Source organism: Xiphophorus couchianus, chromosome 13 (genome assembly GCF_001444195.1).
Source record: "Xiphophorus couchianus chromosome 13, X_couchianus-1.0, whole genome shotgun sequence".
NCBI lineage: Eukaryota > Metazoa > Chordata > Actinopteri > Cyprinodontiformes > Poeciliidae > Xiphophorus > Xiphophorus couchianus.
Genome location: NC_040240.1, coordinates 14,136,537 through 14,159,429, shown reverse-complemented (window position 1 = coordinate 14,159,429; position 22,893 = coordinate 14,136,537). Strand labels below are relative to the sequence as shown.

The 22,893-nt window shown below is 37.3% G+C and overlaps 1 protein-coding gene across 7 annotated transcripts in view; it reads left to right on the top strand.

Moving 5' to 3' along the window:
• LOC114156180 (CUB and sushi domain-containing protein 3-like) overlaps positions 1 to 22,893 on the top strand; it is a 404,435-nt gene that overhangs the window by 275,224 nt on the left and 106,318 nt on the right. For all 7 annotated transcript variants that reach the window (XM_028036459.1, XM_028036460.1, XM_028036458.1 and 4 more), the window contains 6 exons: positions 16,465 to 16,647; positions 16,850 to 17,176; positions 17,915 to 18,109; positions 21,228 to 21,366; positions 21,757 to 21,944; positions 22,249 to 22,437. In XM_028036459.1, the coding sequence (XP_027892260.1) occupies positions 16,465 to 16,647; positions 16,850 to 17,176; positions 17,915 to 18,109; positions 21,228 to 21,366; positions 21,757 to 21,944; positions 22,249 to 22,437 (1,221 nt within the window). The remainder of the gene's footprint in view (positions 1 to 16,464; positions 16,648 to 16,849; positions 17,177 to 17,914; positions 18,110 to 21,227; positions 21,367 to 21,756; positions 21,945 to 22,248; positions 22,438 to 22,893) is intronic.

The following is a 22,893-nucleotide window of genomic DNA, read 5'->3' as shown; positions in this document are numbered from 1 at the left end:
GTGACCTCTTTTGATCAGACAGTCAGTTGAGTGAGTTTTTGGTTTGTTGGATGATGTGGATTTAAAAAAAAAAAAAATCAAATAAAGGCTTTCGTTGCTACCTGTGCTTTTATCTTAAAATCAACTGGGAACAAAGTATTTATCCTCGATGTCAACTTGTCTTTAAAAGTACTAAAAATATTAACCTTTTCTGACTCTCTTGTTTGATAGATGGGTCGTTCATTTGATCACATTCCATGAAACATGGGAAAGAGCTCTGCTGCACAAACTAACTTTGTTTGCCTCATTCATATGTCATCATCCGTGGATTTACACATGCAGACAAAAACATGTTGGCACTCCTCTGTTAAGGACCAAAAAACCTATGACAATTACAGATAGATAGATAGATAGATAGATAGATAGATAGATAGATAGATAGATAGATAGATAGATAGATAGATAGATAGATAGATAGATGATTCATTTATCTCAAGTAATAGTTCATATATCCAAGTAGCACATAAACCATCAGCATAAAAAAAATATAAAAATTCTACGTACATACATCCATTCTGACATTTTCTGACAAGTAGCATATCAGAACATGAACACACAACCTACTGACATTCAATGTTAAAATAGTCAAGGAAAAGAGAAAGAAATCCTCCATTATCCAGTAACTTAGTCCAACAGCTTGGTTGATTGATTTGAGTTCAATTGGGCGTACTATACAAAGAAACCCCTCAGGCGTCATCTCTGAGGCAGGAACTGTAATCAAATTCAATCAGTTAATTTTCAGTAGTACAAACAATTTTGTTAATATTTTTTACAAGGAAATGACTCAGTCACAATGCAATCACTTTCAAACTAAATTTTATAAATTACTGTCAGATACAGTTCTTCTCTTTTACCATTGTTGCGTCTCCAGATGGTGCCCAAGAGATAATGATAATAGAGTTCATTAATAAATGTGACTTGAGCCTCCTGAAAGAAACAAAAAACAGGTTAACACCTCTAATTCCCAAATTAGAGTAAAATCGTAACCAAAAATACCTCAACAAGATAAATGAGATCACAAAACCAAACAAATGCCTTCTCTGATCAAAAGGAACAACCGTCTATAAGTCCTAACCTACATAGAAAGAAGTAAACACAGGAAAAAAAATACCATCTTTCTCAGTGGAGTGAAAAACATAACACACTCCTTTCTGGCTAAGAACAACCTCCCCATCCCCATCTCCACCCCGTCATGCACACACCCTAAACTAAAATTAGTTCAAGCATGATTACAAGAAAATATTCCTAATATTATTAAAATAAAGATTACGTTGATGGTTTTTTTGTCCCATTAAAGAAGCATATAACATGATAAATAAATATTTATAAAGGACCAATCTGTTTCAGAGCTCCACAGTATTTGTATCTTCTTTTGGTTCTTTTGTTTATGCAGTGTCTCACATAACGTTTCGTACACCTTAAAAATATTCACTTTATTACTTTGCAGTCGCGTCATTGTGACATTTTTAGTTAGACAGTACAACAGTTCATTGAGAGGCTGTTTTTTTCCCCTCATTCTGTCAGTTTCCCGGTTACATTTTGAAAGGTTATAAAATAATTATTTGCACACTGGGTAAAGCAACAAGATGTGCAATTAGAATTCTAATTGTAATTTCTTCACAGTGTCTCCATTATATGACTGTTAGTCACAGAGCAGACATTGGCTCACTCTCATCTCTAAAATTAGCAGAAAATGTTAAAATTTCTCACACAAACTCAGACGGTGTGAAGGGAAAAAAAATCTAGGTCTTCCTGAATCACTCGTCATTACCTCACTTTGTCTCACATCATTGTGGGTGTCCATTCTAATTGCAAAAATATTTCTCTACCCGTTTCATTTCGCACAAATTATTTAAAAGTGATCCCCTTAATCCATAATCACCCACACAGAATCATGTCGCAGCAGGCAGTGGGGGGAGAGCAGGGAAGCTTTCAAATAGAGGAGGAATTGTCGAGTCAGAGAGCTGGTGAGACAAATGCCTGGTGTTGGCAGCTGGAATCTTCTCAAACTCCTGCTGTCTGTGCATCAAAATGAAGCTGGAAAACATCTACTTTCAGCTTGATGCCTGTATTAAAATTCGGTAGTTTCCTGAAAAGAGTAAAATTGAACTATGGAACTAAAAGTTAGCATGTATATTTATCTGCCAGCATTTTCTCATATAATCTGCATGTTCTGCCATGCCACAAGAGGCAAAGAGAGTGATGAGAAATACTTTTAGCACATCTTTAATTCTAAGGTATGAACTGAAGAAATTGTTTTTTGTGTCTGAAACTGTTCTGAGTTCCATAAAAATGGTTAAATGTGTAAAAGAAGAGGTAATATAAAAAGATGCAATATATGTGGTGATATAAAACAAAATTAAATGACAAAACATATTAGCTCACTTTCATTTTACCTGCCTTACCGCTTGGACATATACTATACAGAGCTCTGTTCAATACATAATTCTTGCTTTGGGCCTCTTTCTTCTTTTCATCATCAATGTTTTTATTCTGCCATTTGCTTGGTCACCATGATCTTACCTTTTCATTCCCTTTGTCATTTGACTGAACTGAACCAAGTCTTAGACAAGCAGATGCCCCCCCTTTTAATACTCTGACATTAATGGATTTGAGCATGACTTGACCATGTTGCACCTCCCCACTGTTTTCAAAAGACATAGTTGATCCAGAGATAAAAACCGAGGAGAAACAATGTCAAAGTTGTTTGAGATTGTTTGAGGGTTTTTCTTTTATGTTCATTTACTAATTTTTTTTGTGAAAGTTTGTCTGTTTCAGGATTGAAATGTGTAGCAAGCACAGTTCAACTCTGTTACTAGCTTGACAGTGAAAGATTTTTATGTTGATGTTCTTTTGTTACAACTTTACAAGGGTGATAGCTCCTGAGTCAGGAGGTTTTAACACTAGGATGATACGGTTTTCGAGTCCTTCCCATATCGGCTCAACAGGGCCAAAAGGCCGGAGTCCACCCTGACGACTCTGATGGCTCAAATTAGCATCCCTTCTTCAATTGTAAATGTGGCCGTTGACCGTCAGGCCAGAAGGTAGGAGTGTGAATTGTCCATGTTGGGGGTGGGTATCTATGATACCTACAGGAGATCAGATCTCCTGTAGGTAGTGCTCTTCAGTTTAGTTTTGAAGCATACATGAAGTGTTTTTGGAGAGATGTGACCTTTTGCAGCTGATCCATGATGTTGTGCTGCATTATCCAGGTCATTTTGCCAAATGTACATAGAGTTTGCAAAACATACAATCTGTTTCAAAAAATATGCAAAGGTTTTTCTAAAAGAAATTAGTAATGTTTCTCTTTGAAATAAAGCTAAGAGGGTATAACATGACAGTTTAGAAATAAACTAACCAAATTAATTGTGTTAATCCACCTCAAAAAAATCATGCAAAAAGTGTAAGCAAAAGAAATCTGGGAGACTTAGCACATGCAAATTTGCATGCAGCCTTTTGTGCTGTGGAGGATAAATAGGTGACTGCTTCACCTATTTAGTTCACAAGAACTAATGGCATTTATTTCAGTCATAATCTTGCGGGGGGTGACCAAGGTTCCATCACTATGTGACAGCTGGTCAGCAAACCTGGCAAACATGATTGACATGGCAGCACTGAATGCACATGTGCTTTATCAGGCATGCATTGGGGTGCAGGAGAGACGGGTGGACTTCCTGGTTGAGCTTGCAAAAGAGTTCGGTAACTCTCATGTGAGTGAGAAGAAGGCACACAAGGAGAAACTGCTTCGGCAACAACCTTCCACACCCAGCTCAGGCAAAAGGGCGAAGTGTCAGGTCAACCATCGATGCAGGATGCGTGTCCTGAGGCCGAAACATCATCAGTGACCCCTCACACCCCCACCATGGACTGTTCTCCCTGCTGCCCTCTGGAAAGAGGTTCTGCAGCATCCGGTGCAGGTCCACCTGGTTCCGAAACAGCTTTTTCCTACTTGCCATCAGACTGCTGAACTCTTAACTGGACTGCACTCAAAAACTGGTCTCCACTTTATACCTTGCACATGTACAGAGCTAAATAACTTCTATTTTACTGTCAGTCCTGCACTTTATATTTTATATTTAGATTTATATTCATATTTTATACTGTATTTTATTTTACTCACAACATTGGAACCTCAAACATTATCCTGAGCCGTATGCAACGAAATTTCGTTCTGTATACACCCTGTGCATTGAAAATGACAACAAAGTCAGTCGAAGTCTAAGGAACAATTGTGCAACTGTGAGATGCCTTGAGGCCACTAACAGGTACTGATAAGGTAATGGCCCTATTTACTGAACAAAAGCACCTGCTAGATAAAATCCTTCAGGCCAGTTGGACTATCTAAGCCGAAATAGGTATATGTCAAAATGGCCTAACTCAAGCCATTCTAGTAGCACTCTTGAAACCTTATTCTACTCAGTATTCAGTAGAACAATTACGTTATTTTTTATTTTATTTTTTTTCAAATTGTCCTTACATGTTGGATCAATTACTTTGAGGTATCTTTTAATATTGCTTATGATTATTTGGGGTTTTTATATGCAACATGTTTAAAAAATTATACCTATTAGATCTTTGTTGAATTATTATTTTTCAGAATCCCAGTGCACTGAAATGTAATTCATACAGAGTATCTGAATAATCATTTAACAATTAGCCAATGAATAATGGTAACCTTCTCACTTATATCCAAATACTGGACAAAAGTTCTATCAGCAGTCAGTGCAAGATAAATGTGTTTGCCCCACAGTGGCTGGCTTCATCACCCATAAGATTTACTATGAAGGTGGGTGGTTTTGTGAGATGTATGCTTTTTTTCTTGACAAATATGGGAGAACAAAGGGGACAGAAAAGCTTGGTAGATGTGTATGGGATTGTGCTGCTAAAGCTACATCCTTGGGCCTTGGTTATGAAATATAAACATTATCAGCAGCCTTGCTGCTAAATCACCTGCACATAGTACAGTGTATGTGTGTTTCTATATGAGTGCATGTCTGTTGGACAGCTCTTCCATCTGTGAGCCAACGAAGCACTACCAACAAGTCACTCAACTCTTTCCCTCCTAACATTCGCCCTCCATTCCCCTCACTCTGTCTCTGTGAGTCTCATTTTTCCTCATTAGACATCTGTCTATCCACCATCCTCTTGTTGCCTTCCTGTCGGTCAGGTTCTCTCTAATGGAGTGTTTTTTTTTGTTTGTTCCACATCTCTCCCCCTTTTCTATCTCTCTCGCTCTCACATTGTCTCTTTCAGAAATTCCTTATCCTTAGTGTTGTTTGTCAAATGACCTCCATGGCATTTTTTTTTTTGCTCTTTTGAACTTGTTTGGTCTTCATCTGTCTCTGTGATTCTGTGTTTCTCACAGTCTCTGCATTTGTCTGTTTTTTGTGTCACCATTCATTTATTATTAAAGCCAAGGCCACCAAGGAGCCTTTTGACTCAACCCCTTTTGGCTGGCATACAAATCTTACACAGTCCACATACTGTACATGCACACAGTTCATTTCACTGCTTAACAATGTTATTACTTTCAGTCTTAAATTTTTTGAAGACCTGAATTGGCATCCTTTTTCACTTCTCCAACCTCAACTATTATTTATTTTAACCTCAAATTGTATTATTTAGATAATACATTCACCCGTTCAAGCTTTCCTCTACCATTTCAGAGACACATTGTTTGAATCTGAAAATATTTGCAAATGGTCAGAGGTGAGGAAAATTGGCTCCTTAACTACTGTATTAAATTATGAAGACAAATAGCTATAAAAAATATAGAAACAACAAATATACTACAACCTATTCCACCGATAGACATTTGGACCAATAGTTGACTATGAATAATTTTTATGATCTGTGATCGCATCAAAACAACTATGAACAACATCCTGCTGAGATACTTATCTCTCATATAACCACTTTTCCTTCCAGTAGACTAAGAGTAGATTGCAGAAAATTGCTTCACGATATCTGTTGTGAAATTGGGTACTGCATGTCACCAAATATGCTACAAAAGTAGAAACCGGCAAGGAGGTCATTTTCCCAGTATTGAGTCGAACTGGGTTCTTAAAATCAAAGTGTAGTCCTACATAAGAGGCTGCACATAAAGTTGGTGGGTGGGTGCCTTTGTGAAAAACTGAAGAAGCCTTCCTGAAGCGCTACAGACAGGCTTTAACTGTGGATGGTACTATTTCTTCCTGAACAGGTTTGTTAAGATCACTGGGCACCGTTGGCTGCCAAAGAATATTTCAAAAAACATATCAGTCACACCTCTATGCATGAATATGTATCTATGTATATCACTTTAGATTTTTTGTTTATCTCTACCTACTCTGTACATTTGCAGACAGAAATTTAGGCTTATATTGTATGGAGGTCATTGATCTGCGGCAAATTTAAAGTCTTGTTACAGATTCTAAATTAAATTAAGATTTGAATTTTTAATTACGCTATTGTAACACATAAAAAGCTGTTATCTAATTCCATTCCTTTTTAGCTCTGGCTGTATGTTTTTGGGTCATTGTCCAGTTGGAAAGTGAACCTGGGCCACAGTCTAATGTTTTTTAGGTTTACTTCTTTTCCCTTGCTGAGGAAAAGGCTTTGCCCAGCACATGCCACTACTACATTACAGCACTGCTTTTGTGTGTTCAGGGTGATCTGCTGTGCCACTTTTTCACCTCACATAGGATTTTAAATTTGGGTCAAGCAACTCAGTTTTGATCTCATCTGACAAGAGGATCACCTTCCAAATTGTCAATGCGTCCCATGGCTTTTAGAAAACTGCACTCAGCACGTTTTAACTCTTTTTTTGAGGGGCGGGGGTCATCTTGACATTTTTTCATAAAGCCAGATTTGTACAACTGAGTTGTCCTGTCAAAGGACTTTCACATCTGAGCTGTGGATCTTTGCTGTACCTCCAGAATTGTTATGAGTCCTTGGCTGCTTCCCCTGTTCATGCTTTTGCTGCCTGACATGTCAGCTTAGGTGAACTGCCCTGTACCAGTACATTTTTGCCTTACCATTTCCATTTAGACTGTTTCATGCTGTATTGCTGATTTATCATTTCCCTTTTGACGATCTTTTAGAATGCATTTAACAATTTAATATTCAATACGTTTTCCTATGGTCTGCTTCGGCACCTCAGCTGAGGAGACAAAAATAACTAGGTGCAAAATAGCCTCTTATTATTAGTTTAAGATGTGCCAAAATAGCCATCGGCCATGCATTATGCAAATTCTTTATATGGTAATGTTGTTATGTGAATAAAGAAAAGGCATGCTTTAGGCATTTCAGATAAATGGTTTATGTGGGAAAGGGTAAGTCCCTTTAGTGTGATCTGTGGACTTTCTAACATTGTCCACAATTTTCAACCGTAAAGAAAAAAAAATATAACCTGAGGGGTAGAGGGGAAACAAACAAATCATTTATCAACTTTTTAAAATGAGAAAAATAAAAATATTTTTTATGAATACATGAAAACATAACTCTTGTGATGTTGGTAAACCTGAATTTTTATTTTACTTTAGGTAAACAGCAAGAAATTGCCATAAACCAAATAAATAAAAAAGCTAAAAAGAAATTTAAATGCTCTACATTTATTAGCCAATCTTAAATACCCATTGATAAAAATAGCCATAGTAAGATATCTACCAATTTTTTCCAATATTCTTGGAAAGTAAGCCCTAATGGCTGTTATTTTACAGATGGTCATATTTCCTTAAACACCATACACAGTAGAATTTATGATAGATTCTGTTTTGGAGAACTGGTCATGTCATACTGCAACAAAGATTTCCCAACATTCAGACAAACAGCTTTATGCTTTGCAGTGAAGAAACTTTTCCTGGAATGTTATGTTTGATTTAAGGCAAGCATTCCCTTTGCTTAAGTCTGTAAATAACTCATATTAGACTCTTATGTACAGAAACATTGTTCTAGGGGTTGTGATATTTGTCTTCACTCTTTGTGGCAAACTTGAGACAGGACTTTGTGTTTTTCTTAGAGTACAGGTTCCCTTCTTGTACACCTTTCTTCAAAGTTATGCTTGTACAGTCTCCTTTTGATTATAAAGGTTAACATAAATATATTAAAAGTAAGAACCTACTGTACATCCCGTATAAGGGTTTTGGGAGACTTTTTAGCATCTCACGGTCTGCTCTCTGGATGAACTTACTTGGGTGGCTAGATCTGACATTATTGCTTGTCATTTTGAAAGTCTTTGACTTTTTGCATATTTAAATTTTTTGTTGCTTTGTTTCTTCAAAATATTCCAAGTGTGTTTAAGTGCACCTGAATGAAACAGAAAGCTGGCACAAGAAATCTTGGTACTAAATTATCTAGACCTGTGTAGCTTTTGGATCATGCTTTTTCACAAAATCAGTTACATAAAGGAATGTAATATTAACTTTGCCAATTCTATTTTCAACAATAAAACAAATACATTTAGAGGCTTGATGTGTGGCCAGCACCAATTTCAGCTCCTCTTCTGTTTTTGTGTGATCAGTGATTTAATCCCTCAGGACCTACAACCATGTTCCATACTCACCACCTCATCTTGCTTGGGAAAGTTTAAGTGCTTCGCCAGTGTGGAGATTTTGAGAACTCCACCACTGCTTTCTATAATTCAAAGGGAACAGCTGCCAGTTGGATTGATGTAGAAATGAATGTTAGGAGAAAACCCAATGCTCCACTTTGGAGTACTAGATAATTCCTGCCATTTGAAACAGACACAGGTGCACATTTGCCCTCACTCGTCCACTACTCACTGACGCATTGTTTTGACAAGGGATGTGGCCATTAAAGACACCTCAGATTGATTGGACTGCCAGGGAGGCAGCGGTGTGTGATGAATTTTTTAAGATGCCAGACATGAGGTCTGTGAAACAAGATATAAGGACCATCAGTCAGAAATGGTCCAAGCTAGATTATATACTGTAGTTCCTTTATTACATTCATTAAAAATGAGCAGTTGATGAGTGAGATTTGCAGAAGTAGATGTTGAAACCAGTAGCAGTGGATAAAACTAAAACCCAGTTGACAGAAACATGACACCATGCATGATCACTTTCATGTATCTTTTAATTGTTATAACCCTAATAAAACACCTACTGTCCCAATATTTGCACAAATTGAGTTTCACCATATTTTCCTATAATGAGTCATTGTCTTTAGTGTTAGAATTTTCCGTTCTTCATTTTAAGACTATTTTATCTTTTATCTAACACTATTGTTGGAGACTATTGAGAGCAGCATATTCATCAATCATCTTGCAAAGTGTTATCCAGCTGCTGTTAAGTAAATAAAGACTTCTTACTGAGATGACTACTTTAGCGTACAAGAAGCCCTAAAGATTTTTAAATTACTTGATTGGCAGCATTTTCATTTTTTCATTTCACATGTCTGGACTGCATTTGATTGCCACAGGTTCAGATTTGTGAAACTTTCTCTTCAGCTGTGAAAATAAAATTGGTTTCCTCCCAAATTCTCTTCCCATTTTATTGTCATGAACTCAGTGTTTAATACATTGACCTATTTTGTGAATTGACTGTATCGTTACATCCTTACTAAGCATGTGTACTTAGAGTGATAAGCTTCAAAGAAATGGGGCACAATAAAGGTTGTATACATAGGTTATTGACTACATTGTTCAACATAGTTCCTAGTCTACCACCTGGCTGATCACCTGTTTGTGATCAACATTGCCTGATTTACCAGGCAATGTTGTCCCTATTTTGTACATACAAGATGCCATTTTCAGTGGTAATGAATAATTTGAAAAGCTCATTGAGAGGAAACACCAGATGGTTTCTGGTCATATAGCAGCAGCATAGTGTAAGTGGTAGAATATACCAAGTCATGTAACAGCATCCTTATGGCAAGTTCTTTGTGTATCAATTATAAATCCTTAACATTAGATATAATTTGGGTTACCAGCACAAGAGTTTTCCAGTGTTTAGAGTTAAATAAACTGATAAATATTTGAGAAGGCACTAATTTGTTAACAAGCACCACCACTCAAACAATTTTACACCAGTTGTGTGACTATTTGACACAAGATATCTTTTATTTTGGATTTTGAAATTTGGAGGACTTGTTGTTTTTGCCCCTTTGCTTTTTTGTATCTTTACAATTTAGGTAGAACGCTCTTTTTATTTATCCTCAAAAAAAATTTATGGATGAAAAGACCACAACTGCAGATGTCCAAAATGCTGAAGGGGAATAGTTTAGTTACCTTAACTAAAAAAAAATGTTTACTGTTAATTATCCATAATACAGGTTCTCATTTGCATATTGCCAACAAAACAAGGAATAGGCCATTTTATTTCCTAACATAAACAAGCAATACTTTATTTTATGAATGCTGAAATATCACATAAACTGTTTTCCTGCTGGTTAACGACAGAATGGATTATAATCATAAACAACTGTTGTAAAAGCGCATTACATTCACAGACATGCCCATCAAATGGTTATCTCAGGTTATAAAGACAGTTTCAGTAGGCTTTTTTTCATGTTGTACATTTTCTAATGCAAATCTCATTTTATTCTCCTTGTCCTCAGTCTTGCGTGACTTTTATTACCCAACACAAAACATTTCATGAAACACAAAAGCATGAAATATTAATTCACTGCGTAACAATAGATGTGGTTCAGATGCATGGTGTATAACCTTGGAAGTGGGGACAAACAGCACAAAAATGGCTGGCTGCTTCCTTCTCAGCAAGTGTACATATGCGTGTGCTCCAGAGGGCGACCTGTGAAAGGCAGCACTTACTTAATCACAGCAGTGTATACACAGTTTCATTTTCTACACATGAATTATTGACTTGTATAATATTCTGGATGTTCAGTAGCACTGAATCACCAAATTTGCCATTTACTCATTGAAAACCCTGTGCTATAATGGCACTGTTACTCCCATTGCAAATTAAAAATACACATTGCGTATTCCAAATGCATATGGCATTTGGTAACTAGGGAGATAAATGAAATGGACAGTGATTTACCAGGCAATGTTGTCCCTATTTTGTACATACAAGATGCCATTTTCAGTGGTAATGAATAATTTGAAAAGCTCATTGAGAGGAAACACCAGATGGTTTAGAGCTCATTAGGCTCTTTGTGTTTACTTTAAGCTGAGGCGATATTTGAAAAATGCAGCTTTAACCTTTCCTAAGTAGAGTCTTGGCAGGGTTTAATTGGTTTACTTTCTTGCTTTGATATTACATTGTGCACTTAGGGCTAGATGTACACCCACATTTGTTTGGTTCAGTGTTCACTTAGGTTTCATGACATGTTTTTAGATCGGTAAAGGAAGCAACTGTTCCATACCAGTTGGGGGAAAAAATGGCAAGAATGCCCTCGAGATATGGGTACTGCTGTTCTCTCGGCTGCCCCTTCTGCACAGTTTATGACATGACATGTACACTGTGAAACCCTCTGATGATGCTTGAATTTCAGGCTTAATACAAGGTCATACACCAGAGTCTGGGAGGATTTTTTTTTTTCATTAGAAAGAATAATTTTGTGTTTATGTCAAAGAATGGAAGCCAGTTGTTCTTAGTTTTTGTGGCATTCACTTGGAGTTATAGATATTTTAGATACATAGTATTGAAATTGAACAGATTTATGTTTTTCTTAATAAATATATATTTCTTATTGGCCTCTTGAAATAAAAACCACAGCAGATGTGGTGAACAACTAAATAAATTCTCACCAAAAAATACAAACCCAAACAAATTAGTCCATGAATTATGGTTAATGAACTGCAGTCATGTAGCAAATTAATTACAAGAGGTTCTTGTAATTTAAAGTCAGGTGTGAAACCCAGCCATCTCAAGTGGGATTGACATGTCACTGTACCCCAAAGCTGACATTTTATTCTAAGTGGTCTAAGTATCTGCACATCGGTTCATGAATGTGGGAATGTGACCCTGGTGTAAAAGTGGCTTCAGTGGCAAGTGGAACTAGAAAAGCATTATACAAGATCAGTTTATTATTATTATGTCTTTTTACCTTTAATTCTTTGCAGAAATCTGGTTAGATTTGAGCTAAATGTATCCTGGTTCCTTTATCATTTCTTTAATTACATAAATTTTGCCTTTACCATGTTCTGAAAAATAACCCCACAACATGTTGTTTCTACTTCCAAACTTTGAAGTGTTTAATTTTGCTCTATACTTCACAGCAAATTTTGCACAAGCGTTTGAACGCTTTTTCTTCGGCAGTAGAGTGGAGTCTTGCACTGTGAATATGCACATACCCTAATGCAGTTCACTGTATTGCGTTGAAATGTCTTGTGAAAACTTCTTTTGCAATACTTTGGTAATGAGAAATCATCATATTAGTAATCCACACATGCAAAAAAATTAGTACAAATTCATTAACAAATCAGCTTATGGGGGCGTGCTGTGGTGGCGTAGGGGATAGCGCGACTCGTATTTGGAGGTCTTGAGTCCTCGACGCGGCCGTCGCGGGTTCGACTCCTGGACCCGACGACATTTGCCGCATGTCTTCCCCCCTTTCCTTCCCTGTTTCCTGTCAGCCTACTATCATATAAGGGACACTAGAGCCCACAAAAGACCCCTTGGAGGGGTAAAAAAAACCTAAAAACAAATCAGCTTATGAACTAGAATGAAACAAAGAATATGTATTGGAATCATGAACAAAGGTAGGTGCAAAATTACCGTAAAGCCAATAAAATATTTGTTTATTTAGTCCTAACTTGAGTTAAACACCTAAAAGTGTTACTTATCTGTCTGTTATTTTGATGTTTAAACAAAACAAGAAATACAGAGAGATTTATGAAGATGAAATTTGATGCATTTTTTTTCTAATACTCACTTCCCATTAAATCAATTGTCAAAATCTCATCTGAATCCCTGCTTTGAGCCTGGCAGAGGTGAGGAAAAAAATCCCAGTGTAATAACTGAGATAATTTTCATTCTGCAAAGCATCCTCTCTGATGTCTGCAGTGTGAACAAGTCAATTTGAGCCCCTCCCTTTCAGGTCAAAGAATCAGAAAACTACAGCATAATTAGAGTGACTGAAGTTCACATTTCTTCCCCACACTGTTCAGGAGTACTAATGGACTTTGTACTCAATTGCTCTTCTCCTGTGGCTATTGTTGACGTATTAGATTATTATGCTGTGAAGTTTAATGTGTTTATTGCATCTTTGATATCATTTTGGAAACACAGCTGAGAATGAAGCACAGCAGGTGGCCCTTTCTGGAATATATTAAACATCACCCTGCGGAAACTGACTTCAGCGTTCCATCAGAATTCTGAATGCGGTGCCGAAATCAATTTCAGAATGATGACGAAAAAAGAAACAGCCAACCAAAAAAAGTCTCATCTCTCCTGAAATGTATACCTTACACTCTAAATCCTTAGTATGTGCTGAGTTTTTTCCCAATATATATGCATTCTGTGTGGTTGAACGTCAACATATGTTTTCCCATGAACAATATGGTGTGGATATGATGGAATGTTGTGGAACCAAATGGAATGAAGCTCAATATACAATCGCAGAGGGAAAAATTTTAACTTGCCACCACACACATATTGAATTTGTGTCTCACACTCACACATACACGCCGATCCTCTTTAAGTGCCCTAATCCCCTTTGTGAATCTGTCAGCCTTGTTGTTACAAATACAATAGGATTATTCACGTGTGTATGTGTGCACGGTGTGTACACATCAAAGACAGAGACTGACTGTGGGAGTGTGATTGGTTTGTTTATGAGTGTGTGTGCTGCTGGGGTGAGCATGTGTGTGTGTGAAGAGAGGGAGAAGGAGTCGCTCTACAGGAATGCTCCAACTCTAAGCCTGTTTTCTCTCCGAAGCAATTTGTTCTCCATTCTTACGCTACGAGTGTGTGTGTCGTTGTGTGTGTATGTGCTAGGGCCGACTGTGATTGGTTGAGTCTGCGGGTCTCATAAAGACGATGTCATGATGGAAATTAATGCAATACATCACAAACATGCACGCCAGCTCACAGACACACACAGTACATATACTAAAGTGAAACACACACAAGGTACAAAGCCTTGTTCCTGCCATGGGCCGCCTCTGTAAATAATACTGAAAGCGGGAGAGGAACAGAGGAGAATAAAGGAGTAGAAGACATGGGGAAATAGAAATTATATGTTAAGAAATCCGACACACAACACTCTAATCAGAGTAATGGAGACACAGTTGTGTGACAAGTAGAATTTCTATAGAAAATACTTACTTGTAACTGGAACATCGATATTAATGTAAAATGTCATTAAGAAAAATGGAACCAATTTTTGGCAGATCAATTTCCTGCAGACAGGTGAACCTCCTCCCCAATTTCAAGTAATTTGTAACCACAGATTTTCTTTGAGGTTTGCCCTCTATTTAGCTCCATCCGTCATCCCATCAACTCTGACCGGCTTCCCTTATACTGCTGAAGGAATGCCTTTGTCAGAGCAGGAAACTTCCTCCATATCGTTCCACTAGGGCCTGCTACAAGTACAATACTGTATTCTGATACAGACCAACACACAATTGTGCATAACTATGAAACATTTGGAAATGGAAATAAAAAATTAAAAAAAGCAATTTATTTACAAATATAAAGGTGAAAAAACTTGCCACTGCTTCACATTTCCATTTATGTCTGGTCTTTGTGCTGTTCTAACACATGTACATGCTTTCACCTAAACTATTTCAGTGCAGCTCTGGCTATGTGTGTAGGGTTGTTGTTAACCTCCTTTCAGGAAGTCTTATGTATTTTGTAGCCTCTAACAGGTTTTCTCCCAGGATCTAGAGCTTCTTATGAGATAGAGCTTCTTATGTCTTCTTTCCACTCTTCCAAAAAGGTCAATTTTGTGCACACTTTACAGTTACAATGAGCCTACTGTATGCTTCTCTAATCAAAGCACACCTCACATAGTCAGTTTAGTTAAACATTAAAGCCTTCGGAGGTTTGCAATCATAGGTTACTAACTTAGTGACTTCTGTAGGCCTTGGTTTGTATTGGACATTATGCAGACCAATGGCTTCAGAAGTCTAAGTAATCAAGGATGAATGAAAATGCAGGTCACCCTTTTCAGATTTATATTTGTAAATAGTACTGAAAGCCATGTCCCTTTTAATTTTATTGTACAACTAGACATGTGTGTTGGTTTATTACATAAGATCCAACTGAAATACATTGAAGTTTATTATTTTTGCATGACAAAATAGGGAAAAAGGTTAAAGATTTATCATTGAAGTTCTGCATTGTTACACCTTATTAAATCCAATTCATGGATTTTTTTTGCTGTTTTTTGTATTGTGAGTATTTCTATGATTTCCATTTCTATTAGACCATTAGAAATGTTTATTTACTGAGGATGTGTTCAATACTTATTTTCCCCACATTGTAAATTTCTAAAACTTGGGCTTCCAAAAGCAAGATGGCAGCTAGTTTGTTTTCTTTAAGATAGACACATAATGATTTGTTCATACATTTCAGTGCAAATTTGTAATATTTTTATTGCCTTCAAGCAGAGCTTGACCACCTGATATTGCAGTTTCAATGTGAACATGTAGGAGAGATTTTGTGCATGTACAGTAGGATGCTGCAGCGGTTTATCTGCCATTCCCAGCTGTCACTGGCAAAGGTCTGCAAAAGCACCAGGCAAAAATGAGGACGGGGGTGGAAATGATCAGCAACTCCATCACTGTAGCTCTGCACAAAATTAATTCACCAATCATCCACTGACCAGAGTTAGTCGGTTTATACTACAGCTCTGAAAAAATAAATCCACTTTGCTTAAATATTGTGTAGCACCTCAAACATCTGCAGCGCATTATTTTAATAGCCCTTTTTAAAGGCAATTTAGTTCCTTCACTTTTTGATATGATAGCAGTTTAAATAGGCAACTGGCAAAGTTTTGCAAAATCTGTTATCCTTGAAAGATCCTTGTCTATAACAAGGAGAAAAGTCAGAACGTTATTGCCAGTTATTTCATAAAAAGCTCCTTGTTGGCTTGTGTTAAGGTGGTAAAATGTTTTATGCACTTTTGCAACAGTCTATAGTTACAGTAGCTAATCATATCCATATAATACAATCTAATTTTAATGAGATTTGGGTTGTTCAGAAAACCTTATGGCACACTCCAGACTGACCAAACAAAAACGATCATCTATTGGTCTTGTGTGACTTCAAAGCAACTATAAAAAATATGTTTATCATTTTGTATTTGTAATCATTTTAGCAGTTAATACTACAAATGTGGGCAACATTTAAGCATGCTTTGTACAATTATAACTACACCTATCTCTTTATTGAAATAAATGTAGAAATGGCTCTCTGGTTCAGATAAGGTTCCTTGTCCAAAATGGTTCTTTAATTCAGGCCTCTGAGATTTGTGCAGATGTTTATGTCTTCTATTGAATCTGTGTCATTCCAGAAATAGACAAAGAGAGTTGTGGTGACCCTGGGACGCCTCTCTACGGAGTGAGAGAGGGCGACAGCTTCTCAAACGGGGGAATCCTGAGGTTTGAGTGCCAGTTTGGCTTCGAGCTGATCGGAGAAAAAACCATTTCCTGCCAAGATAACAACCAGTGGTCTGCGAACATACCCATATGTATATGTAAGCACTAAAAGTAGATGGAAATAATTCATGACATCTGGGCTGGAATGTTCTTGATATCTTTCTCTCTGACCTGTCACCATGGTGACAAGACAGAGATTATTATGGCCTAGGGCAGTTGATGACCGATGACGCTCAGAAGATGAATATTTAACAGAAATTATCTGTGTGCGTGTGTGTGTTTTCCCTCTTCCTCCTGCAGTCCCCTGCATGTCCAACTTCACAGCTCCCTCAGGAACAGTCCTCTCCCCAGATTACCCAGAAGGCTACGGGAACAACATGAATTGTGTCTGGCTCATCCAGTCTGATCCAGGCTCGAGAATCCACTTGGCATTTAATGATTTCGACCTTGAGGCACCATACGATTCCCTGACTGTGAAAGATGGCGAGACAAATGATGCCCCTGTCATCGGGAGGTTCTCCGGAGCCGAGAGTCCGTCCCACCTGACGTCCAACACCAACACTCTGAGGCTGGAATTTCAGGCCGATCACTCCATGTCTGGGAGAGGATTTAATATCACTTACAGCAGTATGTTTCAGTTCCAGCTCTTCTTTTGAAACCACACCCAAGTCTAATGACTGCCAATTCTGTAAAATCAAGAATTCATTTAAATAGAGCCTAACAACATAAATTAGGCTAAAATATCTTTAAAAGGAGGTTTTAATGCCTTCATCGAAAAAAGAAAAAATTAAAGAACAAGTGAGAAACAAATTCACTGACATGAATCTGGAGAAACTCCAACAAACCTTAGTCAAAGTAATTATCCACAAATGGCATAAACTGCTATATACTGTAACACCAATGCATAGTAAATAAGACACAAAATTACAGTAAGGTTCATAATCTACCAATCTATCATTATACCATATAGAGCAAGCATGAGATTTATGGAGTGGTGCGTGAAAGATGGCCAAAAAGAAAATTAAATGAAATCAAAATTTCATTTCATTTGTGACTGAAGCAGACGTTATGAGGGAAGAAAATATGGACTTTTGCTAGCAGCCGGTTATTGGAGTATCGGAAACAATCAGCAGAGGTGTAAAAAGAAAGGAAATGAACAAAGAAAGAACAAAAGATTGAAGCTGTCATTTTCCATGAATATTTATGATGGGGCTTTTGAAATGCCATCAAAACAAAGACAAAACATTTAAATTGTAAAATTACCTTTCCTACATATTTATATATATAATTTTTTTCTAATCTCAAAAATATCATTGTATACGTGTCTTCTTGTAATTATGATTTTTAAAACATATATATTTACAGCGTTTGGCCACAATGAGTGTCCGGACCCTGGTATTCCCATCAATGCTCGTCGCTTTGGAGACAGCTTCCAGCTCGGCAGCTCCATCTCTGTGGTGTGTGAGGACGGTTTCATTAAAACCCAGGGAACCGAGACCATCTCCTGTCAGCTAGAACGGGGAAAAGTCATGTGGAGTGGGCCCATTCCTAAATGTGAAGGTAAATAATGGCAAGATTGCTGGCTAAGCTATTATATAAGGACCAGTATGTCATCCAAGATATCATTATGCACTACTGCACTATACTTTTTTGCTGTCGAAAAGAAGCGTAAAACAGAAGGAAGTTACATGAGGAGTGTTAGTTCCTGTAGCTCGTAAACATATTCATACCCTGTGAACCTTTTTAGTATCTGACACATTAAAACTGGCCAGACTTTGAGTGAAAGATCAGCACAAATGAGCACTTAATTGTGAAGTAGAAGGAAAAGAATACATGGTTGTTAAGGTATGGTATCCATTTGTAATCTGGTCCCCTGAGTCAATGATTTTGCACTGACCTCTTTGAAGGATTTAAAGCCCCAAACATCTTTGGGGATCTTTATTTTTAGAGTTGCAAAATATTTAAATGTTCTCTGAATGAGCAATGGAACATTATTTTTTCATTGCTTTCTGAGATTACCTTTTTAAAAAAAAAAAATCTAGGTCATATTTTTAGGTATGCTTTGATCTAAATAATGTAGATGCCTCTTTAGCTCTAGGCGTATGATTGTTGTTTTGCTACAAGGTGAACCTTCACCCCATCCTTAAGTTTTTTGCAGCCTCCAACAGGTTTTCTTCCAGGATTGGCCTATATTTAGCTTAATCTTTCAGTCATCAACTCCTACCAGCTTGCCTGCTCCTGCAGAAGATGAGCATCCTCACAACATGATGCTGGGTAGCATTGTGTTGTTCAGGGGGGGATTTTAATGTCAGCTCTCTACTATATACAGCATATAGTTCAAACAATAGTAGTCTCGTCTGAGAGCTGCTTTTTCCACATGTTTGCAGGGTCACCTACTGCAAACTGCAAACAAGATGTTGTATGGCTATTTTCCTTTATCAGAATGGCTGGATTTATGTTGTGCACATATTTGTCCTGTTGACAGATTCTTTGACCTGAGCAATGGTTCTCAGCAATTCCTTCAGAGTTCCTAATCGAGGCAGGACTCCAGAGTTTAATCGAGTCCTGACTCAATTAATAATGCTCCCCTTGCCTGTAATACACAGCAACCGTATTTTAACTGAGAATAAGCTGCACACTGATTAACCTTTTTTATGAATCAAATGACAATCTGGAGGCAGTTTGGTTACACTGGACTTTATTCTGGGGTGTCAGCAAAAAAACAGAGCTAAATACAAATGCACACTATACGATATTAAGTCAGGACATGTCCATTGTAGCTGACAGCTGCTGTTAATAGAAACTTCCATTTTGTATAAATGAGCCTTGGCAATATTGCTCCAGGTTGTAAAGACTCATACTAATTTTGTCATTGCAATTTTTCTCGACCTAAGTAAAGTGGCTTCACACATTGAGTTAAACTTTAATAAGAATGTGTAACATGCTACTGCTATTGGATTACAGCATACTAATTTTAATTAAAATGAACTCTTCCTGATTCCTGATTAAGACAGTTTCAAAGTAATTCTAAATTATTCACAGCTATCATAATGATAATGGTTTTAGAAACTTTTATGTATTTAACTTTTCAGAATAAATCACAATGCACTTTTCATATAAGTGGTACATATTTTATGGCACTCTTACATTACACAGAGTGCACAAGTCATCTGCACACACTAAATGAAACATGAAATGAAACTCATACTATCATGTGTAAGATTTGTAGTTTAATTATGGTTGGAAGATTTGTTTCCGCAAAATATTGTGATTTATTTATTTATTTTTTTTCTCCGAAGAGTTTTTGCGGCGCTAGTGGCTCGTATTTTTTGTACAGTAGGCAGACAGGAAGGAGGGTGAGTAGAGGGGGGAGGACATGCGGCAAAGGTCGTCGGGACCGGGAGTCGAACCCGCGACGTCCGCGTCGAGGACTAAGGCCTCCAAGCGTGGGGCGTGCTAACCCCCTGTGCCACCACAACATGCCCCATTGTGATTTATTTTTGCTCAAAGGAATCAAATGATTCAAATAATTGTATTACATTAACAATGCAATTCAAAATGTTCAGAGAAATACTTAGATTAAAAACGAAGCATTGTTAGCCACAGTAATGTGACAATACATTCAGCTGATGAGATGATACACAATACGGATCGAAAACAGAGGTGACAATATTATTAGTTTTTAAGGCACCTCATATTACATCACCTTTCTAATTCACAACATGGAGCAAAATTCATTGACACATACACACACCTATGAGTGTATGTTTAAGCGAGATTTGGTGTATTTCAACATTGATATTGTGTGTTTCAAATGATTTGCCATTTGGTGGTCAAGTCAATTTGTAGTGAACAGTATAAATTGTCCCAAGAAGTACTTTATTCTAACATGTAAACGTAGCCTACTGGTTTAAGAAGCTTGATCTTGTGGAAAAAAGACAAGAATCAATAACTTTATATTTTTTTCTGTAAGATTGTCTCATTTTCTCAAACTCAACTTGCATTTTTACCACATTTTATATAACTTACTAGCCCATTTTAGATGATTACTTTTTACTTCTACTTGAGTAAAAATAGGTTAATGTAAGGGCTACTGTACTCATCTCCGATCCTAAAGTTCCAAATTTTGCTAAACAAAATTGAGCTGACTAGCTTTTGCTGGTTACGGAAGCACAAATCCATCTCTTGCATGGGATCTTTTACACAACTAGTAAGGCACTGAACCATCGAAAATAACGAATAGTTTATGAAACCGATGCAGATCTTGTATCCAAGTGAATAATAAACTTAAATAATTCCATACTGCTGATGAAAACTCAAAATCATTACAAACTCTGCAGAGTTGTTGCATATGTGATGAATCAACTGCAGCCAGTTTGGTAGCTGTGATTTTGCTTTGATGTTGCTGTGAAATATGTTCAGAGAGCCAGTTTGGTGCTAACCAGTGCACCAGCCTTGAAGAAGATTGCATAAAGTAGTAATTGACTTGCCTGCCTTTCAGCCTCTGCTGGAGATGATTCACCAATCTAAGCTGCATGTAAATCTTTCAGAATATGCATGTTGCTACTTCTCATACATTACTCATCAGACTGTACTTACATGTAGACCCAGATTATGCTAGAGTGTTCTCATTTTTCCATCTCTGACATTCCTCCTCCCTTCTCCTCCTCTCTTCCAGCGCCATGTGGCGGCCATTACTCTGCTCCGAGTGGGATCATTCTGTCTCCTGGGTGGCCCGGTTACTACAAAGACTCCCTCAGCTGCGAGTGGGTGATCGAAGCTGAGCCAGGACGTTCCATCAAGATCACATTTGATAGGTGAGCCATAAAATTGTTTTGTTTTGCATATTACTAAAGCCCTCAGAGCAATGCGCTTTTGACAGGCATGTGTTAACAAGAAGTTTATGAGGTTTTACAAAGGAAATAGGGATTTCTATAATGTTATAGGCTATAAAATTATGAACGACAGCTTATTTATGAGAAGGCATCGGTATTTGTTTTATATTGCACATTATTTGAGCTCTGATCTGCATAGAGTGCACAAAACATTCCCTTAAATCAGTATCTATTACTTTTACTATTTTTCACCCCTTTAATAAGTGGATATGATAACAGAAAGACTAGAGAATTTTATTCTTGAGAGTTTTCATAAAATCATAGGTAAAGTTGAATTAATTGTCAGGGCAATCTAATGTTATCCTCTTACAGGTTCCAGACAGAGTTGGGTTACGACTTCCTCGAGATCCATGACGGGCCGAACCTCCTATCGCCTCTGGTTGGCTCCTTTAATGGCACCCAGGTGCCCCAGTTCCTATTTAGCAGCAGCAACTTCCTTTATCTCCTGTTTACCACTGATAACAGCCGCTCCAACGTTGGCTTCAAAATACTCTATGAAAGTAAGTTGGAGAAAAATGCACTTTGTGTGCCTGAGCTGACTGGAAATAATGTTGTCCCTGCAGGTTCTTGGGGGAAAAAAATGACCTATATTCAGACACAATGTACTTTTGGAGATTATACTTATAGTAAGCAAGCATTATGCAAAAAATAATACACCCAATTGTCTAACCGGTAGAGTCAGGACAACTATGGTCAATGTTTGTAGAAAAATAAATACATTTGGTAGGCTTTTTTGAACAAATCAGCTAAACTGAATTTTGTTTGTTTTGTTTTCCTTTTTCTTAAAAAAATACACTTATTCAGGTGTTACAGTGGACAGCTATTCATGCCTCGATCCTGGTATTCCTGTCAATGGTATTCGTTATGGACAAGATTTTTCCATCGGATCCACAGTTTCATTTGGCTGTGATTCAGGCTACAGACTCAGCCACGAAGAGCCACTGGTGTGTGAAAAGAACCACTGGTGGAGCCACCCCTTACCAACATGTGATGGTAAATCATTCCAAAGCACACTTTTTCAGGCACATACAGTTGAAACCAGATATTTACAATTAACTGTAAGGCTTAGCTCAACCAAGTTAGTTTAATCTAAATCCAGGATTATGAGAGCTATGTATGTTTTGGGTTTCTTTTCTTCAAATGCGTGTTTTCCCTTCATTATCCTTGGACAATCTTCTTAGAATACTTTGCTGGAAATCTGATCGGTCCTTCTGGCAGAACTTGTTTAACTAGGATTTGTAGGTCACCATGCCAACACACATCTTTTCAGCTATATTCACAGACTTGCTTTGAAACAAAGAACTGCATCAGAACTGAGTGATGGCCACTGCAAATTATTGATTTTGTTACCCTTAAGGTAAATTACCCACAGGTGAAGACCAACCATAATTTTTTTCTGCCACTTCATATGTCCTACTTTCTGTCAAACCACCACATTAAATGTCAATA